The sequence below is a fragment of the Ovis aries genome, chromosome 8 (assembly GCF_016772045.2).
Source record: "Ovis aries strain OAR_USU_Benz2616 breed Rambouillet chromosome 8, ARS-UI_Ramb_v3.0, whole genome shotgun sequence".
NCBI classification, from domain to species: domain Eukaryota; kingdom Metazoa; phylum Chordata; class Mammalia; order Artiodactyla; family Bovidae; genus Ovis; species Ovis aries.
Window position 1 is genome coordinate 20,647,578 of NC_056061.1, and position 23,952 is coordinate 20,671,529.

At 39.8% G+C, this 23,952-nt stretch overlaps 1 protein-coding gene across 3 annotated transcripts in view; it reads left to right on the forward strand.

Moving 5' to 3' along the window:
* ROS1 (ROS proto-oncogene 1, receptor tyrosine kinase) overlaps window positions 1–23,952 on the forward strand; it is a 126,902-nt gene that overhangs the window by 53,745 nt on the left and 49,205 nt on the right. For 2 of the 3 annotated variants that reach the window (XM_042253283.2, XM_042253284.2), the window contains exons 19-26: window positions 6,750–6,964; window positions 7,297–7,457; window positions 7,829–7,973; window positions 10,706–10,968; window positions 13,111–13,174; window positions 13,820–14,022; window positions 15,787–15,992; window positions 17,069–17,352. In XM_042253283.2, the coding sequence (XP_042109217.1) occupies window positions 6,750–6,964; window positions 7,297–7,457; window positions 7,829–7,973; window positions 10,706–10,968; window positions 13,111–13,174; window positions 13,820–14,022; window positions 15,787–15,992; window positions 17,069–17,352 (1,541 nt within the window). Of the gene's footprint in view, window positions 1–6,746; window positions 6,965–7,296; window positions 7,458–7,828; window positions 7,974–10,705; window positions 10,969–13,110; window positions 13,175–13,819; window positions 14,023–15,786; window positions 15,993–17,068; window positions 17,353–23,952 lie in introns of all 3 variants that reach the window. The other variant, XM_060419469.1, reaches the window with a different exon arrangement.

Below are 23,952 nucleotides of genomic sequence, written 5' to 3' on the forward strand. Positions count from 1 at the left end.
TCCTTGTAAGCAGCATATAAGTTTTTGCTTTTTTATGCAGTCTGACAGTTTCTGCCTTTTAATTGGGGTGTTTGGTTCATTTACATCTAGTATAATTATTTATTGATATGTTTGGATTTAAGTCTACCATCTTGGTGTTTGACTTCCATTAGTCTCATCAACCCTTTATTCCTCTATTCTACTTTACGCATTTTTGACAGTGAATAAAATACTATTTCAGTATTCCATTTTATCTCCTCTTATGACATTTAAATTATGTGTATTTATAATTTTCTTTAGATTGCTTTAGAGAGTAAAATAAGCGCTTTTAACAGTAAACATCTTCAACTTACCATTGTCATATTCAAAGTGTTCTTATTTCATAAATGACTTTAAAATTTTATAATGATATGTTTCCAATTATTGCAGTGGCAACCCACTCCAGTGTTCTTGCCTGGAGAATCCCAGGGATGGGGGAGCCTGGTGGGCTGCCGTCTATGGGGTCGCACAGAGTCAGACACGACTGCAGCGACTTAGCCTCAGCACTCTTTGTGTTCTTATTGTCATATATTTCACTTTTACCTATACCATAAAATCCATGTTTATTACTATTTTTAGTTTAAACAGCCAATAGTTTTTAACTTCAAGGAAACAGTTCAGTTCAGTTCAGTCGCTCAGTCATGTCCGACTCTTTGCGACCTCATGAATTGCAGCACGCCAGGCCTCCTTGTCCATCACCAACTCCCAGAGTTCACTCAAACTCACGTCCATCGAGTTGGTGATGCCATCCAGCCATCTCATCCTCTGTCGTCCCCTTTTCCTCCTGCCCCCAAAATCTCAAATTAAAATAAGGACGAAAAGTCATTAGAGAACAGCAGTCAGAGGGATAATTTAGAGGTCATGTTATTTCATAGAAGAGGATATTGAAGCAGACATGTGTATAAATTTGCTGACTGTTACACAGTAAATTGGGGAGATAGTCAGGAAAAGGTTAAAGTAAAGCAAAAGGTCCTGCTCAAGGGCAGAGATTTCTAATGCTGGGTTCTTGGACCCCCTAGGGAGTTCATGGCTGGCTTTAGGATGTGTGTGAGTGCTTGGAAGCTGAGCATCCATCATTTCATCAAATTTTCAAAAGAGTCTAATCTTATAAAGGCCAAAAGTTCCTGTTCTATGAATACAATTTCAAGATTACATTTCGATTAAAAAATACTTTTGTTTGGTTTATGGAAAAATTCTTAATCATAGAGAATATGAAAAAGGAATATGTATACATATATAATGGAGAAGGCAATGGCACCCCACTCCAGTACTCTTGCCTGGAAAATCCCATGGATGGAGGTGCCTGGTGGGCTGTAGTCCATGGGATCGCAAAGAGTCGGACACAACTGAGCAACTTCACTTTCACTTTTCACTTTCATGCATTGGAGAAGGAAATGGCAACCCACTCCAGTGTTCTTGCCTGGAGAATCCCAGGGATAGGGGAGCCTGGTGGGCTGCTGTCTATGGGGTCGCACAGAGTCAGACAATACTGAAGAGACTTAGCAGCAGTAGCAGCATACATATATAAACATATAATGGAGTGAATATGTGTATATATATGTAAAGGTGTATGTGCAGGCATCCTCAGTCACTCATGGGGTCAACTCTTTGTGACCCCATGGACTATAGCCTGCCAGGCTTCTCTGTCCTGGAATTCTCTAGGCAAGAATATTGGAGTGGGTAGCCATTCCCTTCTCCAGGGGATATTCCCAACCCAGGAATTGAACCCAGATATATAAAATGCATACAAGCATATACACAGCAATCTGATTAATCATTTATTTTATAGCAGCTGTAACATAAAGCTCTAGCTAGTTTCCCAGTTGTGAACCATAGAAAACTGGCTGTTCCTTTTCCTAGAAATGTGAAGTACTGGCAGTCTGATTGTCAAAAGAATCTGTCTGTGTGATATAGACAGTGCTCACAGTGACAGTGTCCTGAAGCATCATGATTCTTTGTATGCATCTGCACACCTCAGAGGACAGTCTAACTGGCGTTGTTTGAGAGTCCTGCTCTCAAGTGTCCAGAAAATCAATACTATTGGATTCAGCAGATAACAGAAGGAAGTTTCTCCTCTAAAAATGCATTTCTTTATCTCAAGGTTAATTTTCCTTGTATGTATGCCCAATGGAGTGCAACAGATCCAGACAAGGTTATACAAATGACAGGCATTTTGCCCTCCAAGTAAGTCTTACCTTTTCATCACACCAGAAAAAAACAGTGGTAGATAAAGATAGGAATTCCAGAACCATCTTACAAGCAGAAAATTTTCCCTAATTTAAAACCCAAATTCCTTCTTCAGCATTTCAAGTTCCTTAGCTCTAGTCTAGACCATCACTGCCCAATACAAATAATGTGAGCTATGTACATAATTGTAAACTTCCTAGTTAAATTATTAATGAGATATTTGCATTTTCATATTAATTCTAATTAATAGCCTGGGTGTATTTTACATACATAGCACATCTCAATTTGCACACTAAGTTTTTATAGGAAATATTTGATCTGTAGTTAGATTTTATAAAATTTACAGTTGAAAAAGTTGATTTATGTGCCCAAGTTTTTCTGAAATACTTGAAAAGTTTTCTAGTAAATCATATATATGATTTATAACATATAAATAAAATATTAGCTTAAAATTCTAACCTAAGTTAACTAAGATTAAATAACATAAAAATTCAGTTCCTTAATTTTGGTAGCTAAGGGCTCAGTAGTCACCTGTAGCCTACCTTATTGGACAGTGTAATTCTAGGATACAGTAGAGATGAGATTGGGCTCCCCTGGTGGCTCAGTGGTAAAGAATCCACCTGCCAATTCAGGAGACGCAAGTTCGATCTCTGGGTCAGAAAGATTCCCTGGAGAAGGAAATGGCAACCCACTCCAATATTCTTGCCTGGAGAAATCCCATGGACAGAGAAGCCTGATAGGCTGCAATCCATGAAGTCACAAAGAGTTGGATGTGACTTAGTGACTAAACAACAATAGAGATGAGATTAGCTGTTTACTGTCTTTCAGCATACCTGGAACTTGATGACAACTGTAAGTGGCTTTTCAAACTGTTCCCTCTGCTATGTACAACCGTTCCCTTTGGTTTATTAAATAATGAATCTATTATCAGTATAACACCACATCTGTCTTGGAGGTTAAAACAGGTTGCATCTGCCGTAAAAGTTCAGGCATATTTAGTCATGACAGAACTGAGTATATTGCTCTAAAGGTGCCTACACCCTGCTGTTCTCTCTGAATAAACTGGTCCCCAAACCTGCTTCTCTTGGTTACTTTGTGTTCAGACTGAGTGGCTCAGCTTAAACATGGTTTTCTCTAAGAGAGGCTTTCTCTGACCAGCCCAGCCCATTCTACCTTTCCATTTAAAGTGTCATTCAATGATGTAGTTATTTGCTTCTTACCTGCCTATTCTACTAGGCTGTATATTCTAGGAGGGCAGGAACTTCATTTGTCTTATTTACCACTGTATTCCTAGTGGCCACCAGAGAACTAGGCACCCAACATTTGCTGAATAAATGAGTAAGCCTCCAGTAGAGTAACCTCAGCTGACCTCTATACCTATCTCATGCTTCATGGAAGGAGTTACCTTTTAGTGCATTTATGGTTGAGTTTCTATTTAAATCCAGCTTTGGCACGATAAAGGACAGAAATGGTCTGGACCTAACAGAAGCAGAAGATATTAAGAAGAGGTGGCAAGAATACACAGAACTGTACAAAAAGGATCTTCAAGACCCGGATAATCACGATGGTGTGATCACTCATCTAAAGCCAGACATCTTGGAATGTGAAGTCAAGTGGGCCTTAGAAACCATCACTACGAACAAAGCTAGTGGAGGTGATGGAATTCCAGTTGAGCTATTTCAAATCCTGAAAGATGATGCTGTGAAAGTGCTGCACTCAATATGCCGGCAAATGTGGAAAACTCAGCAGTGGCCACAGGACTGGAAAAGGTCAGTTTTCATTCCAATCCCAAAGAAAGGCAATGCCAAAGAATGCTCAGACTACCGCACAATTGCACTCATCTCACATGCTAGTAAAGTAATGCTCAAAATTCTCCAAGCCAGGCTTCAGCAATACGTGAACCATGAACTTCCAGGTGTTCAAGCTGGTTTTCGAAAAGGCAGAGGAACCAGAGATCAAATTGCCAACGTCTACTGGATCATTGAAAAAGCAAGAGAGTTCCAGAAAAACATCTATTTCTGCTTTATTGACTATGCCAAAGCCTTTGACTGTGTGGATCACAATAAACTGGGGAAAATTCTGAAAAAGATGGGAATACAGACCACCTGACCTGCCTCTTGAGAAATCTGTATGCAGGCCAGGAAGCAACAGTTAGAACTGGACATGGAACAACAGACTGGTTCCAAATAGGAAAAGGAGTACGTCAAGGCTATATATTGTCACCCTGCTTATTTAACTTCTATGCAGAGTACATCATCATGAGAAACACTGGACTGGAAGAAGCACAAGCTGGAATCAAGATTGCCCAGAGAAATATCAATAACCTCAGATATGCAGATGACACCACCCTTATGGCAGAAAGTGAAGAGGAGCTAAAAGCCTCTTGATGAAAGTAAAAGAGGAGAGCGAAAAAGTTGGCTTAAAGCTCAACATTCAGAAAACAAAGATCATGGCATCTGGTCCCATCACTCCATGGGAAATAGATGGTGAAACCGTGGAAACAGTGTCAGACTTTATTTTTTGGGCTCCAAAATCACTGCAGATGGTGATTGCAGCCATGAAATTAAAAGATGCTTACTCCTTGGAAGAAAAGTTATGACCAACCTGGATAGCATATTCAAAAGCAGAGACATTACTTGTCGACTAAGGTCCGTCTAGTCAAGGCTATGGTTTTTCCAGTGGTCGTGTATGGATGTGAGAGTTGGACTGTGAAGAAGGCTGAGCACTGAAGAATTGATGCTTTTGAACTGTGGTGTTGGAGAAGACTCTTGAGAGTCCCTTGGACTGCAAGGAGATCCAACCAGTCCATTCTGAAGATCAACCCTGGGATTTCTTTGGAAGGAGTGATGCTAAAGTTGAAACTCCAGTACTTTGGCCACCTCATGCATGAGTTGACTCATTGGAGAAGACTTTGATGCTGGGAGGGACTGGGGGCAGGAGAAGAAGGGGACGACTGAGGATGAGATGGCTGGATGGCATCACTGACTCGATGAACGTGAGTCTGAGTGAACTCCGGGAGTTGGTGATGGACAGGGAGGCCTGGTCTGCTGTGATTCATGGGGTTGCAAAGAGTCGGACACGACTGAGTGACTGAACTGAACTGAACTTACCTGTTGCTGTGGACTGAAGCGTTTGAGGTGCTGACTTCCTGCAAGTGAGGAGGTTGTGCTGAATTTGTGATGAATACCAGATGTCAAGAATTTTTGGATCGGCCCAGAAGATATTCACAGAGTAATAGTCTTCAGCTGGGCATGAAGGGCAATCCCAGCCAATGACAATTAAGGGATTTCCAGTCTCAACCTGCAGGGAGGTCTCTGTCTTAGAGACTGTTTGGGGAATGCTGAATAAACCACTTGTGAACAAGGCTAACAGGAACCTATCTGTAAGATCTAGGCTGCAGCAGCCCTGTGCATGGTCCAGAAGTGCCAGCCTTCTCAGGTCAAGTGCATCCTGCTTGGTGAGCTTCCTTCCATATGGAATTTGGTTTTATATATCTCACCAAGAGATATACTGGAAAGGTCTCATGAGAAGTGGAAACAAGAAAGTGTAAAATTAGAAAAGGTGAAAGTCCAAAAGGCAAGCCAGGTGCTGTCTTCACATCTGAATAGGTATGAATAAAGAATCTTTTACAAGGAAAAGGACTATGGGAATAGTACGTGTGAATGTCGTTTTTCTTTATAAGGCTCACAACTTCCAGATCCTCTGAGGTAATTTTGATTTTCTCAGGGAGGTATTATGAAACTCTCAAAACAAAACTTTTATTTATTTTAAGTGCCATATTTTTCTATAAAGGGGAATGTCAACACTTTAAAAGATTTAGAGAAATCACTTTTTTAAAATGAAATGACTACTCCAAAAGGCTGAGAATCACTGAGATAGTTATTATTGAGTACTAGAAAACCAGAGTAATTAGTACTAGAAAACCGGAGTAATTAGTACTAGAAAACTGGAGTAAACCAAGCAGATTTTTAAAGTAAAAATCATTATAAAATTCCTCATCATTGAGAAAAAACTTTAAAAGCAATTTTGAATGACATTCTGTTTACTTGAATTCCCTGGTCTGAAACAGAGCATTTGGACTAAACTGTGGAAATTGGTAAGTATCAATGAAGCAACCGACAGTTGTGAATAGCATAAAGTGAAGGATCAAACAGCTTAGAATAAAGATTGGTGAGTAAACAGTATGACTAACCAAGAACAAGAGGAAGGCAGTGAGGAGAAACCAATCAGTGGGTTGTGCCTTCGATGTGGGGTTGTTACGAAAAATCACGAGGATTTATTAAGATCTGTGTAACACTTGCTATTGCCATATCACATTCGTAAGAGAAGCCCTGGAAAATCTACTTTAGGAATACTTCCTGAAAGAAATGCAAAAAGTCAACTTTACATAGAGTTAAGAATAATGAGAATTATTGTCGCCAAGTTTGTTCTCAAACACACACACTAAACAAACACACATTCTCTCCCCTTGAATTCGCTGCTTGAATGTACCAACCCTTACCCCTCTCCAGACACACACGCTAACTGGCGTCCTGTTTCAGCAGCGCTGGGGATACCACCATCACAGAATTCGCAGCCTGGAGTACCTCCGACATTTCCCAGAATGCACTGATGTACTACAGTGGTCGGCTCTTCTGGATCAATGGGTTTCGGATTATCACAGCTCAGGAAATCGGTCAGAGGACCAGCGTCTCTGTTTTGGAACCAGCCAAATTTAATCAGTTCACAATTGTTCAGACATCCCTCAAGCCTCTGCCAGGTACGATATTTTATTCCTGCTTACCCTCTCTTCTCCACACTTTCTGTTAAATAAATTTTAAGGTTGGGGTATTTTTTTTTTCCTATAAAATTATGTTTTAAGAGGGAAAAATGGCTTTAGTAGTTTCTGTTGATTTGCTTGCAATCCTTTTAACTCTTAACCCAAATTTTCAGCCTGAAACAGTCAGAAAAAGATGATTTTCAGAATATATTAAAGGAAAGAAAATTTTCATTTTGGTTCTAATTATCAGCAATTTCTATTAATATTCCATGTGTCCACGATAATTGATAATCCCCATTTTTTCTCTCTCTATTCTTTCTTTCATCCCTTAGGGAACTTTTCCTTTACCCCTAAGGTTATCCCTGATGCCATTCCAGAGTCTTCATTTATGATTGAAGGAAATGCTTCGAGATTTCACATCCTCTGGAATGCTCCCGCAGCAGTGGATTGGGGCATAATTTTCTACAGTGTGGAATTTAGTGCTCATTCTAAGGTATGGCATTGGTTCTAGTAACTTCTGGTTTTCAAACAGATTGTACCATCTTCATCAGGCCTGCCTATACTGATTTGTGCTTTCTTTACTTAGCTGAATCCATCTCCCTCACTGTTCCTGTAGCATTTGGTTATAAAGATTATTCCTGAGAATTCTGTTTTACAGCTAGTCTCTGATTGCTTTATGGTTAGTGTTAACCATTCGTGTGTTACATACACTAGTGTTGTGGAACAACATGAAACTTACCAACATTAGCATTTCCAAAATTGCAAGGTTAACTTTCATGTGGACCAAAGTTTTAAGATTGTAATTTGGAAAAAAATGTTATGATTCTCTTCCTAAGAAAATAATATTTTGTGCTTATATTTTAGTTCCTGGCTAGTGACCAACAGTCTAAACCTGTATTTACTGTGGAAGGCCTGGAGCCCTATGCCTTATTTAATCTTTCTGTCATTCCTTATACCTACTGGGGAAAGGGTCCCAAAACATCTCTATCACTCCGAACACCCGAAACAGGTACAGGGGCTAAAATCTCTTTTTAAAAAAGGCAAAATCTCGCTTTCCATGATCTAGAATGGATAATTAATCATTTTTAACAATAATATTTAGTTTTGTGTAGATGTATTTAGATTCAATACTCTTTCAGTGACTTTTTGGGGAATAGAATAGCACAATTAAATCTGCATAATTCATTTCGAAACAGTATTTCAGATTCCTTAAAGACTGTTTCATTTGACTGTGATGATGTATGTATATAATGCAGAAATATGTTTCAGGTTATTTGTGAAATGCTTCATAAGGACAAAGGGGATTTAAGAACGTAAAAATTTCCTGGAAGGCAGGTTTACCAGGAAGTGTTCTTACAGATGGTAACTCAGAATCTTCTGTAGGTGAACAACGGATGTCTAAACTTTAAAAAAAAATGTTTTTCTTTGGAATATATTTTTAAAAAGAAAATTAGCCACACCTTTACATGTGTATATCACTTAAAATGTACAAAGTACGTTTATATGTATCATTTCTTTATTAAACATTTATTACATCCCTATCATGTGTCAGAAACATCATTGTATCATTTATTTGATCCTTACATAGCTCTGCTGTAGGTAGAACAGGTGTTATTATCTCTGTTATGCTAAGAGATAACAATCTCTTAGCAGGTTATTATGTCATGTTAAGCCTAGGAGTTGCCCCATGTAGGACAGTTAGTAAGTGGCGGGGCTGGGGCTTACTCTGAACTTTTCACTCTAGTTTCTTCAAATCTCCACTCAGTCATTTTTGTAAACATTGGCAAATGATCATATCATGTTAATTTAATTTATATAAACTTCCCAGCATGGGACCTGGCAGGCAGTAAGAGCTCAATAAACATAGAAATCCATTTGCCATTGCATTTTTTTTTATACTGTTAAGATTTTATCAGCAGTATTTATTCATGAGTCTCATAACAGGAACATAGTGGAACCTGGGCAGGTTCTGGAGCAGTTAGCGTTTGGATCCAGGTGTGCACTCTTTGAGATTGTCTTGGGATGTTAGCTTTGGTAGAATTCTTCTGTGGAAACGGACTTGACTGCACCCATCAGGGGATGTACTGAGAGCAAGGTATCTTCAGTACTCAGCAGTAAGGAAGGATGATACGATTTGGCACTTGCCTCGGGGGAAATTTATAATATAGTTGGAAATTATTCAAATTGACAAATATTTATTAAGCACTTACTGTGTGCCAGTCCTCTCCTAGATTCGGGGGGATTTAATAAGGATCAAGAAAAGGTGCTTTCTCTCTTTCTCTGATGAAGCTCATAAAACAGTTATGAGTTCTGAGGATCAATGTACATCATGGTAACTGTAGTCAACAATACTGTATTATATACCTGAAAGTTGCTAAGAGAGTAGATAGTAAATATTATCACCACATCAAACAATTATAATTATGTAAGTTGATGTATTAATTGACCTTAATCATTTTGCAATATATATGTGTGTATCACACCATCACACTGTACACCTCAAACCTAAACGTTATATGTCTATTGAAAGTATTAGTCACTCAGTAGTATACAACTCTTTGCAACCCCATGGATTCTATCCTGCCAGGCTCTTCTGTCCATGTAATTCTCCAGGCAAGAATACTGCAGCGGGTGCCATTCCCTTCTCCAGGGCATTTTCCTGACTCAGGGATTGAATCTGGGTCTCCTGTATTGCAGGAGATTCTTTACTGTCTGAGCCACCAGGGAAGCCCGTGTATCAATTATATCTTAATAAAGCTGGGGGGAAAAGTTAAAAAAATGCAGACAGAAAAACACAGAAAGTGCTAATAATAATAGAAATGAGACAATGACAGTTGACTAGCAGTAGCAGAGAGTGAATGAACAAGCCGTGAAAACTTCGCCTCTATCAGGTGAAGCATTCTTAAGAGAGGGCCATGCTTGGGGACTGGTGCGACCAGGGAAAGCCTTCCTTCGGGGAGTGGAAACTTAAGCTGGGCTCTAAAGGATGAAGCAAGAAGAGGTTTATTCCATGTACGGACAATGTAAGAAGGCCTGGGGATTGGATATCCAGCCTGGGGATTGGATAATGATGTGAGGGCTGAACATTAAGGAGCGATGGGATTGGAGTGACAGACTGGGAGAAGACCTTGTGGGGGAATCCTGAGAAAGAAGAGGGACGTCTTGGATGGCACGACTTGGAAAACAGGCGGAAGAGCTTCTCTTGATTGACGTGCACACACAGAGAGAAATTAATTAAAGGACTGTGAGAGGCTCAGTTTCTTGGTTTGGCTCTAGAATAGATGGCAACAGTCAAGCCATACTCTCAGAGAGGGTTCTAGATGAGATGACCCGGACCCTGGATATGCTTTATTTTATACCCTGAACTGGCTAAAATCTAGATAGAGATAGTGTCTTCCTTCCAGTGGTGACTGCCATTTCCGCCTCCAGAATGAGAGTAAATACTGTATTTTCTAAGGAGAACTAGCCAGCTTCCATGTATACAAACACAGACTAGAAAGATGAGCCTCAATAGTAGTAAGCAGGATTTGGGTTGGAGAAAAGGAAAACTAGCAGAAATATCAGGATAGGTTCCTGAAGAAATCGATGGCATATTCTCTCCAGAGGATCTTTAAGGACAAGATAGATACACCTTAACTGTCTGGAATGAGAAATATTTATTACTACATTGCTCTGCACCCTCATCGTGAGTGATAGAAGTCGACCTTATATTCTTTTCTGCCCTGTGTCTCTGCTTTTCAGTTTCGTCAGCACCAGAGAATCCAAGAATATTTATATTACCAGGTGAAAAACACTGTAACAAGAATGAAGTTGTGGTGGAATTTAGGTGGAATAAGCCTCAGCATGAAAATGGTGTGTTAACAAGATTTGAAATTTTCTACCAAATATTCAACCAAAACGACACAAACAGAACAGTTGAAGACTGGCTTGCTGTCAATGTCACTCCCTCAGTGATGTCTTTTCAACTTGAGGGCGTGAGTCCCGGCTACAGTGTTGCCTTCCAGGTACGAGAGTGAAAATGGGGATACGGGGGTCTTGGTGTAGACAGTGGATTAAAGGACCAGGTTAAGAAGTCTGCTCTGTTAATAATCTGATGTATGCTGTAATCACAGAGGTCAAGTGGGCAGCAAATATACAGCAGGGAGAGGGTACAGCTAGGATAAAGGACATCTTGACACTTTCTTGCTTCCAGATTCAGAACAAATCATTATTTTTGGCCCCATCACTAAAGGCCATGTATCACGGTAGGCGCTTTTATGTTGATTATCTCATTTGATCTTCACATTGTGAAGAAAAAGCATGTCCCTGGGTGTGTCGGTGAGGTACCAAAGCTGTGTGGTTGGGAAGTAGTGTGCTGTTTGGTCTGGCTTCTAGAATCCTTTCCATCACATCACATCAAATGCTGGGAGGCATCCAACAAGTGGGGATGCCCTTACTTCCGGTTATCGAAGGAAATAAAAGCTGAGGGTCTAAGTAGTTGACATCTCACATTTTTCACCTGGCTGCTGAGAGAGAAGAAAGTGAAAGAGAGTAGAAGTCAAAAGGAAAAAGCTACTGCCACTTGTTTGGGCATTTTAAATTTAGTATGACAAAGCTTTCCCCTTATGGTAGATGGCTTGATGATTTTTACATCTTCATTATCTATCAGGCTAGTGACAAGGCTGTGCACATTTAGAGTTATTTTCCATCCTTTTTGGGAAACATATGGTTTTGGGGAGAGTTTTAAAGATTTGTGGTTTCCAGAAGATCTATTTTATTTTTGTACAATTTTAATTCAACAATTATTTTTATAATATATTAGGTTAACATATACTAATAAAAATTATACATAAAAGTGAAAGATAATACACATTCCTATTTGTTAAGAATTATGTGTGTGCCAGTTAAACAAATATACTGGTTAGGTGTGCTTGCCTCTATGGTTTGTTGATGTTGTTTAGTCTCACGGTTGTGTCTGACTTGCTTGTGACCCTGTGAACTGCATCTCACCAGGCTTCTCTGTCCATGGGATATCCCAGGCAAGATTATTGGAATGGCTTGCCATTTCCTCCTCCAGGGGCTCTTCCCATGTCTCCTGCACTGGCAGGCAGATTCTATAGTGCTGAGCCTATATGGTTATAGTGGTTCAAATCTCAGCACAGAACTTTGCAAAGTGACACACGTGCAAAGGCATGAGTTTTACTTGAATAGTCCAGTGCAAAAGTGGAGACTGCTTGATATATGTAAAATATATGTGTATGTATGTATGCACCATGTTACACACAGACAGACACACACACACCAGAGACAGATGGTAATAAATAGAATACAGTAGAATTGATTTAAGAGAAGTATAATAAAAATGAACCAATATTTTGTTGATTGAGAGAACACTTGAGGATCTGTTTTTCAAGGTCATCATTATGGACGGCAATTTTCTTGTAGGCTATAGTATACAGGCAAGGTTTGGAAGTGGAAATAATTGTTATATAATAAAAGACATTGAATAAAAATTGTTTAAAAATGTTGCTATTGGAATGCAGTATGGCACAGTGGGAAGAAAAGCATACAGACCTCAGAAGACTTAGTTCTCATGCCAGGCCCTACATGTATCCTTTTGGCTGGACACCCTAATGATGATCTTTGTCCAGTTTCTGCTCTCAGTAGCTGTGGAGATAATCTACATAAAAGTGGTTTTGAAACACACTATTCATTTTCAAACATAAGGGTTATTTACTATTTTCTTTGTATAAATCTCCTTTTTAAAAAGTACAGTAAATTTAGTTATTTGAAACTTCATGTGGATTTCATGATAAGTGGAAGTTTACCATAATCGATATAGTTTTGTTTCTGTTAAATATTCCATGTAACTTAATTTTGGAAATAGCTAAAGACCTTTTTTTAAAAACGTTAGATCTTTTGCAATAGGGATTTGTGCCATTACTTTGTACTTTTCTGGATGAGAAAAGCCCTAGCAATAGTAGTTTAGGGCAATATTTTCCCCCATAATTTATTGCTGTATACTTAGATGTGACTAACTGAAACTATTCATAATGTATCTCATAACTCTGAAATGAAGCATTCAATAATTTATCAGTCTCAGCACTTAATTATTGTCACTCAGGACACTTCTGAAAGCACTTCTTTACATCCTTTTCTTTCTTTAGGTTCGAGTCTTCACATCCAAAGGACCTGGACCATTTTCTGACATAGTAAAGTCCAAAACATCAGGTATTTATGATCTGAAACCTGTATAAATGTTAATTAGTTAGTGATTTAATTATAAAATATTAATATTATTTCAGTTTTATAGAAATATTAATATTATAGTAAGTTTATATAATATAAATTTGATTTGATTATCAAATATGAATAACAATTAGTGATTTAATTATCAGGAACTTCCTTGATAGCTCAGTTGGTAAAGAATCTGCCTGCATTGCAGGAGACCCTGGTTCGATTCCTGAGTTGGGAAGATCCCGTGGAGAAGGGAATGGCTACCCACTCCAGTATTCTGGCCTGGAGAATTCCATGGACAGTCCATGGGGTCTCAAAGAGTTGGGCATGACTGAGCGACTTTCACTTCACTCTCTCTCTAATGATTTAAAAACATTTTGACCCTTAGTATTCTCAGGGATACCCAAGTACTATCTCTGAGCTGAAATTAAAGTCAAACAAAGTAATCAATTTTTATCACCACCTAACCTGGTTATATAGACCCAGGCTTAGAGTGCCTGGGCAGTCTCCTTTGAGACAGGTATAGGTGTAGTCCATGAGCCCAGAGACTCATGGGTTTCAAAATGGTCTGATACTGAATCAAGGGGTTTTGCTAAAGTTCTTTTTCTCATACATATTATCTATGGGTTTTGTTTTTAGAAATTAACCCATTTCCATACCTCATAACTCTCGCTGACAACAAGATAACTCTGTTAGATATGGATCGAAATCAGGTTGCGTGGACGTTTTTGGCAGAAGGTGATGTCGCTGCCATGGGCTACACAGCTGATGATGCAGTGGGGTACTGTGCTCAGGGAGACTCCCTCTTCCTCCTCAGAATGGACAACCGGTCCAGCACTAAGGTATTGTGCTATGTAATTCCTTTGAACGAAAGTGAAATATTTGCCTATCACACAAACCTGTGATTAAAATGACTGGCCGGTGGTTGAGACATTAAGATTAGAATGGCTTAAAAAGACAGGTGTTGTACAGTTTTTAGTTCCAAATGAATTCAGGTTAGATTTTGGGCAAATGTGATTCAGGCTAAATTTAGCAAACAGTGGTTTTAAGGCACGGCGTTACCTGAGATAGAGGTTAAAAAAAAAAAAGTCACTGTCTTTGAACAAATCCAGTCTTGTATTAGTCTAAGATAAGGAAGACAGGGTTGCATAGTGGTTAAGAGGGTGAGCTTTGAAATCTGATAAGCTAGAGTTTAATTCTGACTCTATTACATGCTAGATCTGTGACCGTCAGCAGTTTCTTTAACCACTGTGGTTGCATAGTCCCTCATCTTAGGGTGAAGATGAATGAGCTAAGCCTTGGAAGGCACTTAGCACAATGCCTGGCATGTGGTAGGCATTCACTGAATTTAGCTAGTGGAGGGGATAGGCAGAAGACTGTAAGTGCTGTGCTGAGGGCAGGATGCAATGGGACTGCAGAGAATGGATACTTAACCCAGGGTGGAATGGCAGTGATAGTGGTAGAATGGAGAGACATCTTGGGTACAAAGATGATGAACCAGGTGAAAGTGGGGCATGGCTGAGAGATCAGCAAAGTCTGGGAAACCAGAGAGTCACAGCCTGTTTGGGGAGCTGTAAATAGAAGGAGGTCTTCCCTGGTGGCTCAGCAGTAAAGAATCCGCCTGCAATGCAGGAAACGTGGGTTTGATCCCTGGGTTGGGAAGATCCCCTGGAGAAGGAAATGGCAACCCACTCCTGTATTCTTGCCTGAGAAATCCCACAGACAGAGGAGCCTGGCTATAGTTCTTGGGGTGTCAAAAGAATTGAACATGATTTGGAGACTACACAACAGCAAGTAGAAGGAACTTGGAATGGAGATGGAGGTGAGGGGGCAGAGTGAAAGGCAGGTGTTAAAGCTGAAGAGGCGGGCAGGGCCCTGAATGGAGTGGGCCTTCTTTACTGTGCTAAGGAGTTGAGTGTCAATTTAAAAGCCAACATTAAGCCATTCAAGACATTTAGTGGATTATTAATGCAATCAACTAGTGTTTCAGGAAGACCTCTCTGTTACCTGTCTGAATAACCTTAGAGAAGGTTAAGTCGGAGGCAGTCAGGAGGCTATCACAGAAATCCAGATGGGAAATGTTAAGCAGGAAACGAGAGACAGTGAGTGAAAGAGGAGAGGATAAACTTGGAAGATATTTAAAATAGGACTAATTCACTACGGGTAGTAATGGGAGGAAGAAGTCAAGGGTGAATGACAGTTGTCAAGATTGTTCCTCAGGTGAGTGTTGGAAATCCATAATAATATCAAATGCAGGAGAAAAGGAGATTTGGGGTGGAGTGATGCATTCTGTTTTCTGGGATCATTCATTTGGAGATTTTCAGTAGGTAGTTTGATATTTGAATCAGTAACTCAATGAGCTGTCTTGCCTGAAAATGTAGATTTGTAGCACTGTCTATGGATTATAGTTGAAGCCGTGGTGATTGAAATTAACCCCATGTGAAAAGAGGTCCCATGTTACAATGGTACACAATCCAGAGTTATCAAGGTTTGATTTCACAAAAGAGAAGTGCAGTTAATAAGTAATCCGAATGTTTTTAAAAAGTCATCAGATTTGAGAAAAATGACCACTATCTTCTTGATTGTGCTTTCTACCTGTTGTTAAGATTTTCAGCGATGCACTGGTTTTTGATATCACATTTATTACAATTGACTGGATTTCAAGGCACCTCTACTTTGTGCTGAAAGAATCACAAAGTGAAATGCAAATATTTGATATGGATCTTGAAAACAAGGTGAAATATCCCAGGAAGCTGAAAGTTTGCAACAGAAATTCAACAATAACTTCTTTTTCTGTGTATCCTTTTTTAAGGTATGTGAAGTGTATCTATTTCTATTGTGATGAGATAGATATAAGCATATTTAATGCGATATCTTTGGTTTAATATCAGAGTCAGTGATGGGACAATAAGATGCTTAATGTTCTTGATGTTAACTTACAGTAAGTAATTCTATGTATGAATAATGAGCCCATAACCACCAATATATAAAATTCGTCCATACTGAGAACACCTTTAACCTAAAGTTAGATTAATTACCAGCAGGAAACTGAAGTGTATTTTTAATCTAATGAATTTAATAAATACCCCCAGTTGGTAAGGACAGGAAGAGGATTGAGACAGTGGTGGGAAATGAGCAGGAGATAGGCAGTTTTTTTGCACAGTGAATGATATTCTGGGCTCATTTGTCTTTAATTCATTAGATGAATTGTAAGACCTCCATTCAGACCTAAAGGGAAGTTTTTCAGGCTACTTGTGTTTGTGCCATTAGCATGGTTATAGTCTACCTTGAAACTAGATTGGTAACTAGTATTAAGTAGAAACAAACTTAAGAAGAGAGGAATGGCGATGGTGTTGATGGAAAGTATGCAAATGTATTTTATATTTAGAGCCTTTAATGAGCCATTTAATACAATACCTAAGATCATTAAGGCTTCCCTGGTGACTCAGACGGTAGAGAATTCGCCTGCAATTCAGGAGACACGGGTTTGATCCCTGGGTTGGGAAGATCCCCTGGACAAGGGAATGGCTGTTCACTGCAGTATTGTTGCCTGGAGAATTCCATGGATGGAGGAGCCGTCATGATGGGCTACAGTCCATGGGGCCACAAAGAGTCGGACACAGATGAGTGACTAACACACACTTACAAGGTCATTATAGTCCAAGGCTTTTGTTGTAAACACATTTATTGAGAAATTGTTGGAAAATGCTACATACTGGACTTCATGTGACCTTTTCCGTCAGAAGGTTTTTGAGCACTGAGACATGTCCTCTCTAAAGGTGGCATTTGTTCCCACAGTCATTAGAAATGATTTCTCTTCATTAGAAAGTGATATGTGTGAAGGTAGGTTTAACTGATTAAATTGGAGGATCTTTTCCCCCCTAATAGTCGCCTATATTGGACAGAAGTTTTTGATTCTGGATCTCAGATGTTCTACTACAGTATTATGAACCAGACTGTTCACCGAATTCTGCAACCTCCAGTCATAAACCATCCAAATGGCAGCCAATGTTCTTGCAACGTGACTGAATCTGAGTTGAGTGGAGCAATGACTATTGACACCTCTGATCTAAAGAAACCACAGATATACTTTGTCAAAGGTCAAGAGATCTGGGCAACAGATCTAGAATCATGTCAGTGTTGGCAAGTTATCATCCTGCCTGCTCCACTCGGTAAGACACCTGTGCGTATGCAGATCTTCACTGGCGATGGGAGACCTTCCCATCCCATTAAAAAGGGGTTACATTCAACACATACTCAAATGGATATATATATGTATATACATACAAATAATATACTGTATGGTATTTACTCCAAACCATGCCAGATGTTTTTGTGGATTTCAAGTTGTACTTAGGCAAATTGTACATAGGCATTCGCATAATTTTCTGGACCAGTAGGAAACTTTTTTCTTCTTGTCATTTTACAGTTAACAGAACTATTAATACAACTTATTGAGCTCGATTACATATTCTAAACAGGTTACTAAATGCCTTATTGCATTTGATCTTCAAACTACCTCAGTGAAGTAGATAGTAATATATGCGTTTTACAGATAAGGAAACTGAGGCTGAGAAAGGTGACGTCACATGTCTGTAGGGTTACAGTTAATGCAGGAGCTGGAGTTTGAAACTGGGTCTAACTCCAGCATCCCTGCTCTTCCTATCAGTGCTTCACTCCCATGAGATCATCGGATCTCATTGCCTCCACATTTAGTGGGACTTGGTCAATATTTGACAGATCTAGTTGCTGAAATTCACAAGCTTATGGAGGAAATATTTTAAAGTCATTTGGTAGTCTCCTAATTAGCAGTAGTTGTAAAATTTTAAAAGATACCCTAAACATCCACATATATTCTTAAGGCTCTAGTCCTCACCATCCAATATAGTAATCGCTCATCACATCTGGTGATTTAAGTTTAAATTAATTAAAATGAAATTCTAAATTTAATTCCTCAGCCATACTAGTCACATTTTAAATGGTCAAAACCCATTAAGTGGCTAATGGTTACTGTATTGGGCAGTATAGATATAAAAGATTTCCATCACTAAAAGTGCTATTGGGCATTTTGAAACTGCAAATGTATATGTGTGTCTGTGTGGTATAACTGAATATATGGTTTTGTTGACAAATCCCAGAGCATTCTAGAAACAATTGCAATGTACTTTCAGTGGGCTTCAGATTAGAGGTAATGTTTTGAACTTCTCTTACTGGGAGAATAACTTGCTTCTATTGAGTCTGTGACAAAAGATTCACAAAGACACTCACAAAGACTCACAAAGATAAAGACTTCCTGGTCAAACTTTAATTCCTTTTTTTTTTGTCTGTGCCTTGTGACCTGCTGGATCTTAGTTCCTGGACCAGGAATCCAACTGGTGCTTCATGCTGTAGAAGCATGGAGTCCAGGGTCTTAACCACTGGACCGCCAGGGAAGTCCCTGATTAAACTTTAGTTACACTCTTGTGAGGAGTGAAATAAACTAGGCCTCATACTTGACCTTGCATGTCCATCCTTGCTGAGTCCAGTTTTAGCAAGAATCTTGCCAAATCAGCTTAGAGAGAATCCCTCCCACTCAGTATCTGACCGAGTTCTTTATCCCTCACTGTTGATGTTCTTGGCTTGCCTTTAGCAAAAATCCTATTGGACCAGTTAGCAGGAGTTCCCCGCCCCTGCCCCTTGATGTCTCCTCTCCTTGTCGGCTACAGCCCCCAGCTGTTGTTGTTGTATTTGAGTTGTGCACGTTTCCCTCCACTATTGCAATATTAAAACAGCCTTGATTAAAGTCTTCCACGGGTCATGGTGGATTGGTCTGACAGAATGTGGTCCACTGGAGAAGGGAATGGCAAACCACTTCAGGATTCTTGCCTTGAGAACCCCATGAACAGTATGAAAAGGCAAAATGATAGGATACTGAAAGAGGAATTCCCCAGGTTGGTAGGTGCCCAATGTGCTACTGGAGATCAGTGGAGAAATAACTCCAGAAAGAGTGAAGGGATGGAGCCAAAGCAAAAACAATACCCAGTTGTGGATGTGACTGGTGATAGAAGTAAGGTCCGATGCTGTAAAGAGCAATATTGCATAGGAACCTGGAATGTCAGGTCCATGAATCAAGACAAATTGGAAGTGGGCAAACAGGAGATGGCAAGAGTGAACATCGACATTCTAGGAATCAGCGAACTAAAATGGACTGGAATGGGTGAATTTAACTCAGATAACTATTATATCTACTACTGTGGACAGGAATCCCTCAGAAGAAATGGAGTAGCCATCATGGTCAACAAAAGAGTCCGAAATAAAGTACTTGGATGCCATCTCAAAAATGACAGAATGATCTCTGTTCGTTTCCAAGGCAAACCATTCAGTATCACAGTAATCCAAGTCTATGCCCCAACCAGTAACACTGAAGAAGCTGAAGTTGAATGGTTTTATGAAGCCCTACAAGACCTTTTAGAACTAACACCCAAAAAAGGTGTCCTTTTCATTATAGTGGACTGGAATGCAAAAGTAGGAAGTCAAGAAACACCTGGAGTAACAGGCAAATTTGGCCTTGGAATGCGGAATGAAGCAGGGCAAAGGCTAATAGAGTTTTGCCAAGAGAACGTATTGGTCATAGCAAACACCCTCTTCCAACAACACAAGAGAAGACTCTACACATGGACATCACCAGATGGCCAACACTGAAATCAGATTGATTATATTCTTTGCAGCCAAAGATGGAGAAGCTCTATACAGTCAGCAAAAACAAGACCGGGAGCTGACTGTGGCTCAGATCATGAACCCCTTATTGCCAGATTCAGACTGAAATTGAAGAAAGTGGAGAAAACCACTAGACCATTCAGGTATGACCTAAATCAAATCCCTTATGATTATACAGTGGAAGTGAGAAATAGATTTAAGGGCCTAGATCTGATAGATAGAGTGCCTGATGAACTATGGACAGAGGTTTGTGACATTGTACAGAAGACAGGGATCAAGACCATCCCCATGGAAAAGAAATGCAAAAAAGCAAAATGGCTGCCCGGGGAGGCCTTTCAAATAGCTGTGAAAAGAAGAGAAGCGAAAAGCAAAGGAGAAAAAGAAAGATATAAGCATCTGAATGCAGAGTTCCAAAGAATAGCAAGAAGAGATAAGAAAACCTTGCTCAGTGATCAATGCAAAGAAATAGAGGAAAACAACAGAATGGGAAAGACCAGAGATCTCTTTAAGAAAATTAGAGATACCAAGGGAACATTTCATGCAAAGATGGGCTCGATAAAGGACAGAAATGGTAGGGACCTAACAGAAGCAGAAGATATTAAGAAGAGGTGGCAAGAATACACAGAACTGTACAAGAAAGATCTTCATGACTAAGATAATCACGAGGGTGTGATCACTCACCTAGAGCCAGACATCCTGCAATGTGAAGTCAAGTGGGCCTTAGAAAGCATCACTATGAACAAAGCTAGTGGAAGTGATGGAATTCCAGTTGAGCTATTTCAAATCCTGAAAGATGATGCTGTGAAAGTGGTGCACTCAATATGCCAGCAAATGTGGAAAACTCAGCAGCGGCCACAGGACTGGAAAAGGTCAATTTTCATTCCAAAGAAAGGCAATGCCAAAGAATGCTCAAACTACCGCACAACTGCACTCATTTCACACGCTAGTAAAGTAATGCTCAAAATTCTCCAAGCCAGCCTTCAGCAATACGTGAACCGTGAACTTCTTGATGTTCAAGCTGGTTTTAGAAAAGGCAGAAGAACCAGAGATCAAATTGCCAACATCCACTGGATCATGGTAAAAGCAAGAGAGTTCCAGAAAAACATCTATTTCTGCTTTATTAACTAGGCCAAAGCCTTTGACTGTGTGGATCACAACAAAGTGTGGAAAATTCTGAAAGAGATGAGAATACCAGACCACCTGACCTGTCTGTTGAGAAACCTATATGCAGGTAAGGAAGCAACAGTTAGAACTGGACATGGACCGACAGACTGGTTCCAAATAGGAAAAGGAGTACATCAAGGCTGTATATTGTCACCCTGCTTATTTAACTTCTATGCAGAGTACATCATGAGAAACGCTGGAATGGAAGAAGCACAAGCTGGAATCAAGATTACTGAGAGAAATATCAATAACCTCAGATATGCAGATGATACCACCCTTACGGCAGAAAGTGAAGAGGAACTAAAGAGCCTCTTGATGAAAGTGAAAGAGGAGAGCGAAAAAGTTGGCTTAAAGCTCAGCATTCAGAAAACGAAGATCATGGCATCTGGTCCCATCACTTCATGGGAAATAGATGGGGAAACAGTGGAAACAGTGTCAGACTTTATTTTTTGGGCTCCAAAATCACTGCAGATGGTGATTGCAGCCATGAAATTAAGACACTTGCTCCTTGGAAGGAAAGTTATGACCAACCTAGATAGCATATTCAAAAGAAGAGACATACTTTGCCAACAAAGGTCCATCTAGTCAAAGCTATGGTTTTTCCAGTGGTCATGTATGGATCTGAGAGTTTGACTGTGAAGAAAGCAGAGTGCCGAAGAATTGATGCTTTTGAACTGTGGTGTTGGAGAATACTCTTGAGAGTCCCTTGGACTGCAAGGAGATCCAACCAGTCCATTCTGAAGGAGATCAGTCCTGGGTGTTCTTTGGATGGAATGATGCTAAAGCTGAAGCTCCAGTACTTTGGATACCTCATGCGAAGAGTTGACTCATTGGAAAAGACTCTGATGCTGGGAGGGATTGGGGGCAGGAGGAGAAGGGGATGACAGAGGATGAGATGGCTGGATGGCATCACCGACTTGATGGATGTGAGTCTGAGTGAACTCCAGGAGTTGGTGATGGACAGGGAGGCCTGGCGTGCTGCGATTCATGGGGTCGCAGAGTCAGACACGACTGAGCAACTGAACTGAACTGAACTGAACTGACCATTTAAACAAGTGTCAGAACAACTTTCCTTACCATCTGATACACAAGAATTACCTAATGGGCCCTTATCTTATAGAACTAGTCAGTCTTTCTTGAAGCCACAATTGAAATCCATAATCCCAAAATTGGAAGATTAGAATGACTTTAAAGATCATTTAGCTGACATAATATTGGAAGAAATCTTTACAAAAACAGCCTTGAGCTCTTGTTTATAAAACATTTACTACCTTATAAAGAGGTCTGTTTAATTTTTGTGCAATTCTAAATATTATCTATTTTTCTTGTTTAACCAAAGTTTTCTCCCATTCCTCTAGTCACTGACCTGAATTCTGACTTTTAAATTTACAAAGAATAAGTCAATCACTTTCCACATGATAGGCACTTAACTGTAGAAACAGCTGTCATAGCCCATGCTAAACACTTTCTTTAGAGGAAAAATTCAAGTATCTATAAATACTCCTTAGGCAATGTGGCTTCTAGATCTTTCTTTGCCTTGGTCAGCCTCCTGAGATTTTACTCTAGCTGCTTAATCCTCTTAAATGTTGCCCCATAATAACTCACTGAACATTGAATGTGTTTTGGTCAGCGCAGAGGACCTCTGACTACCCAGGTCTTCTTTTGCTGCAGCTGAAGGTGACATCAGGCCTTTGAGCTGCCTACCATTTGAAGAACTCATGGTCTTCTTTATGTTTTAATGATTATTAAGCCAGATTTCTTTCATTCCTAATTTACAGACTTAATTTTAACCTTGAATTTAGGATGTTATATTTGTTATTAAATTAAATGCTGTTAAATTTCCTTCCATTTCATGATTCTGCTGTTATATTTTTGAATGGTAAGCTGGACTGAATGCACTAGCAACAGTAAGATTCATGCATTATCTGCAAACTTGATAATATGTTTGTTCTGCATTCATTCTCAATTATTGATAAAAGTATTGAGCAAGGCAGTGAGCCCTGAGCCTCATCTCTTACCTCCCTTCAGTCAGTGTTGTTTGATGTGAAATCATTCAGTTCAGTCGCTCAGTCGTGTCCGACTCTTTGCGACCCCATGAATCACAACATGCCAGGCCTCCCGGTCCATCACCAATTCCCGGAGTTCACTCAGACTCACGTCCATCGAGTCAGTGATGCCATCCAGCCATCTCATCCTCTGTCGTCCCCTTCTCCTCCTGCCCCCAATCCCTCCCAGCATCAGAGTCTTTTCCAATGAGTCAACTCTTCCCATGAGGTGGCCAAAGTACTGGAGCTTCATCTTTAGCATCATTCCATCCAAAGAACACCCAGGACTGATCTCCTTTGGATGGACTGGTTGGATCTCCTTGCAGTCCAAGGGACTCTCAAGAGTCTTCTCCAACATCACAGTTCAAAAGCATTGATTCTTTGGCGCTCAGCTTTCTTCACAGTCAAACTCTCAGATCCATACATGACCACTGGAAAAACCATAGCCTTGACTAGACAGACCTTTTTTGGCAAACTATGTCTCTTCTTTTGAATATGCTATCTAGGTTGGTCATAACTTTCCTTCCAAGGAGTAAGTGTCTTTTAATTTCATGGCTGCAATCACCATCTGCAGTGATTTTGGAGCCCAAAAAATAAAGTCTGACACTGTTTCCACTGTTTCTCCATCTACTTGCCATGAAGTGATGGGACTGGATGCCATGATCTTCGTTTTCTGAATGTTGAGCTTTAAGCCAACTTTTTCACTCTCCTCTTTCACTTTCATCAAGAGGCTTTTTAGTTCCTCTTCACTTTCTGCCATAAGGGTGGTGTCATCTGCATATCTGAGGTTATTGATATTTCTCCCAGTAATCTTGATTCCAGCTTGTGCTTCTTCCAGTCCAGTGTTTCTCGTGATGTACTCTGCAT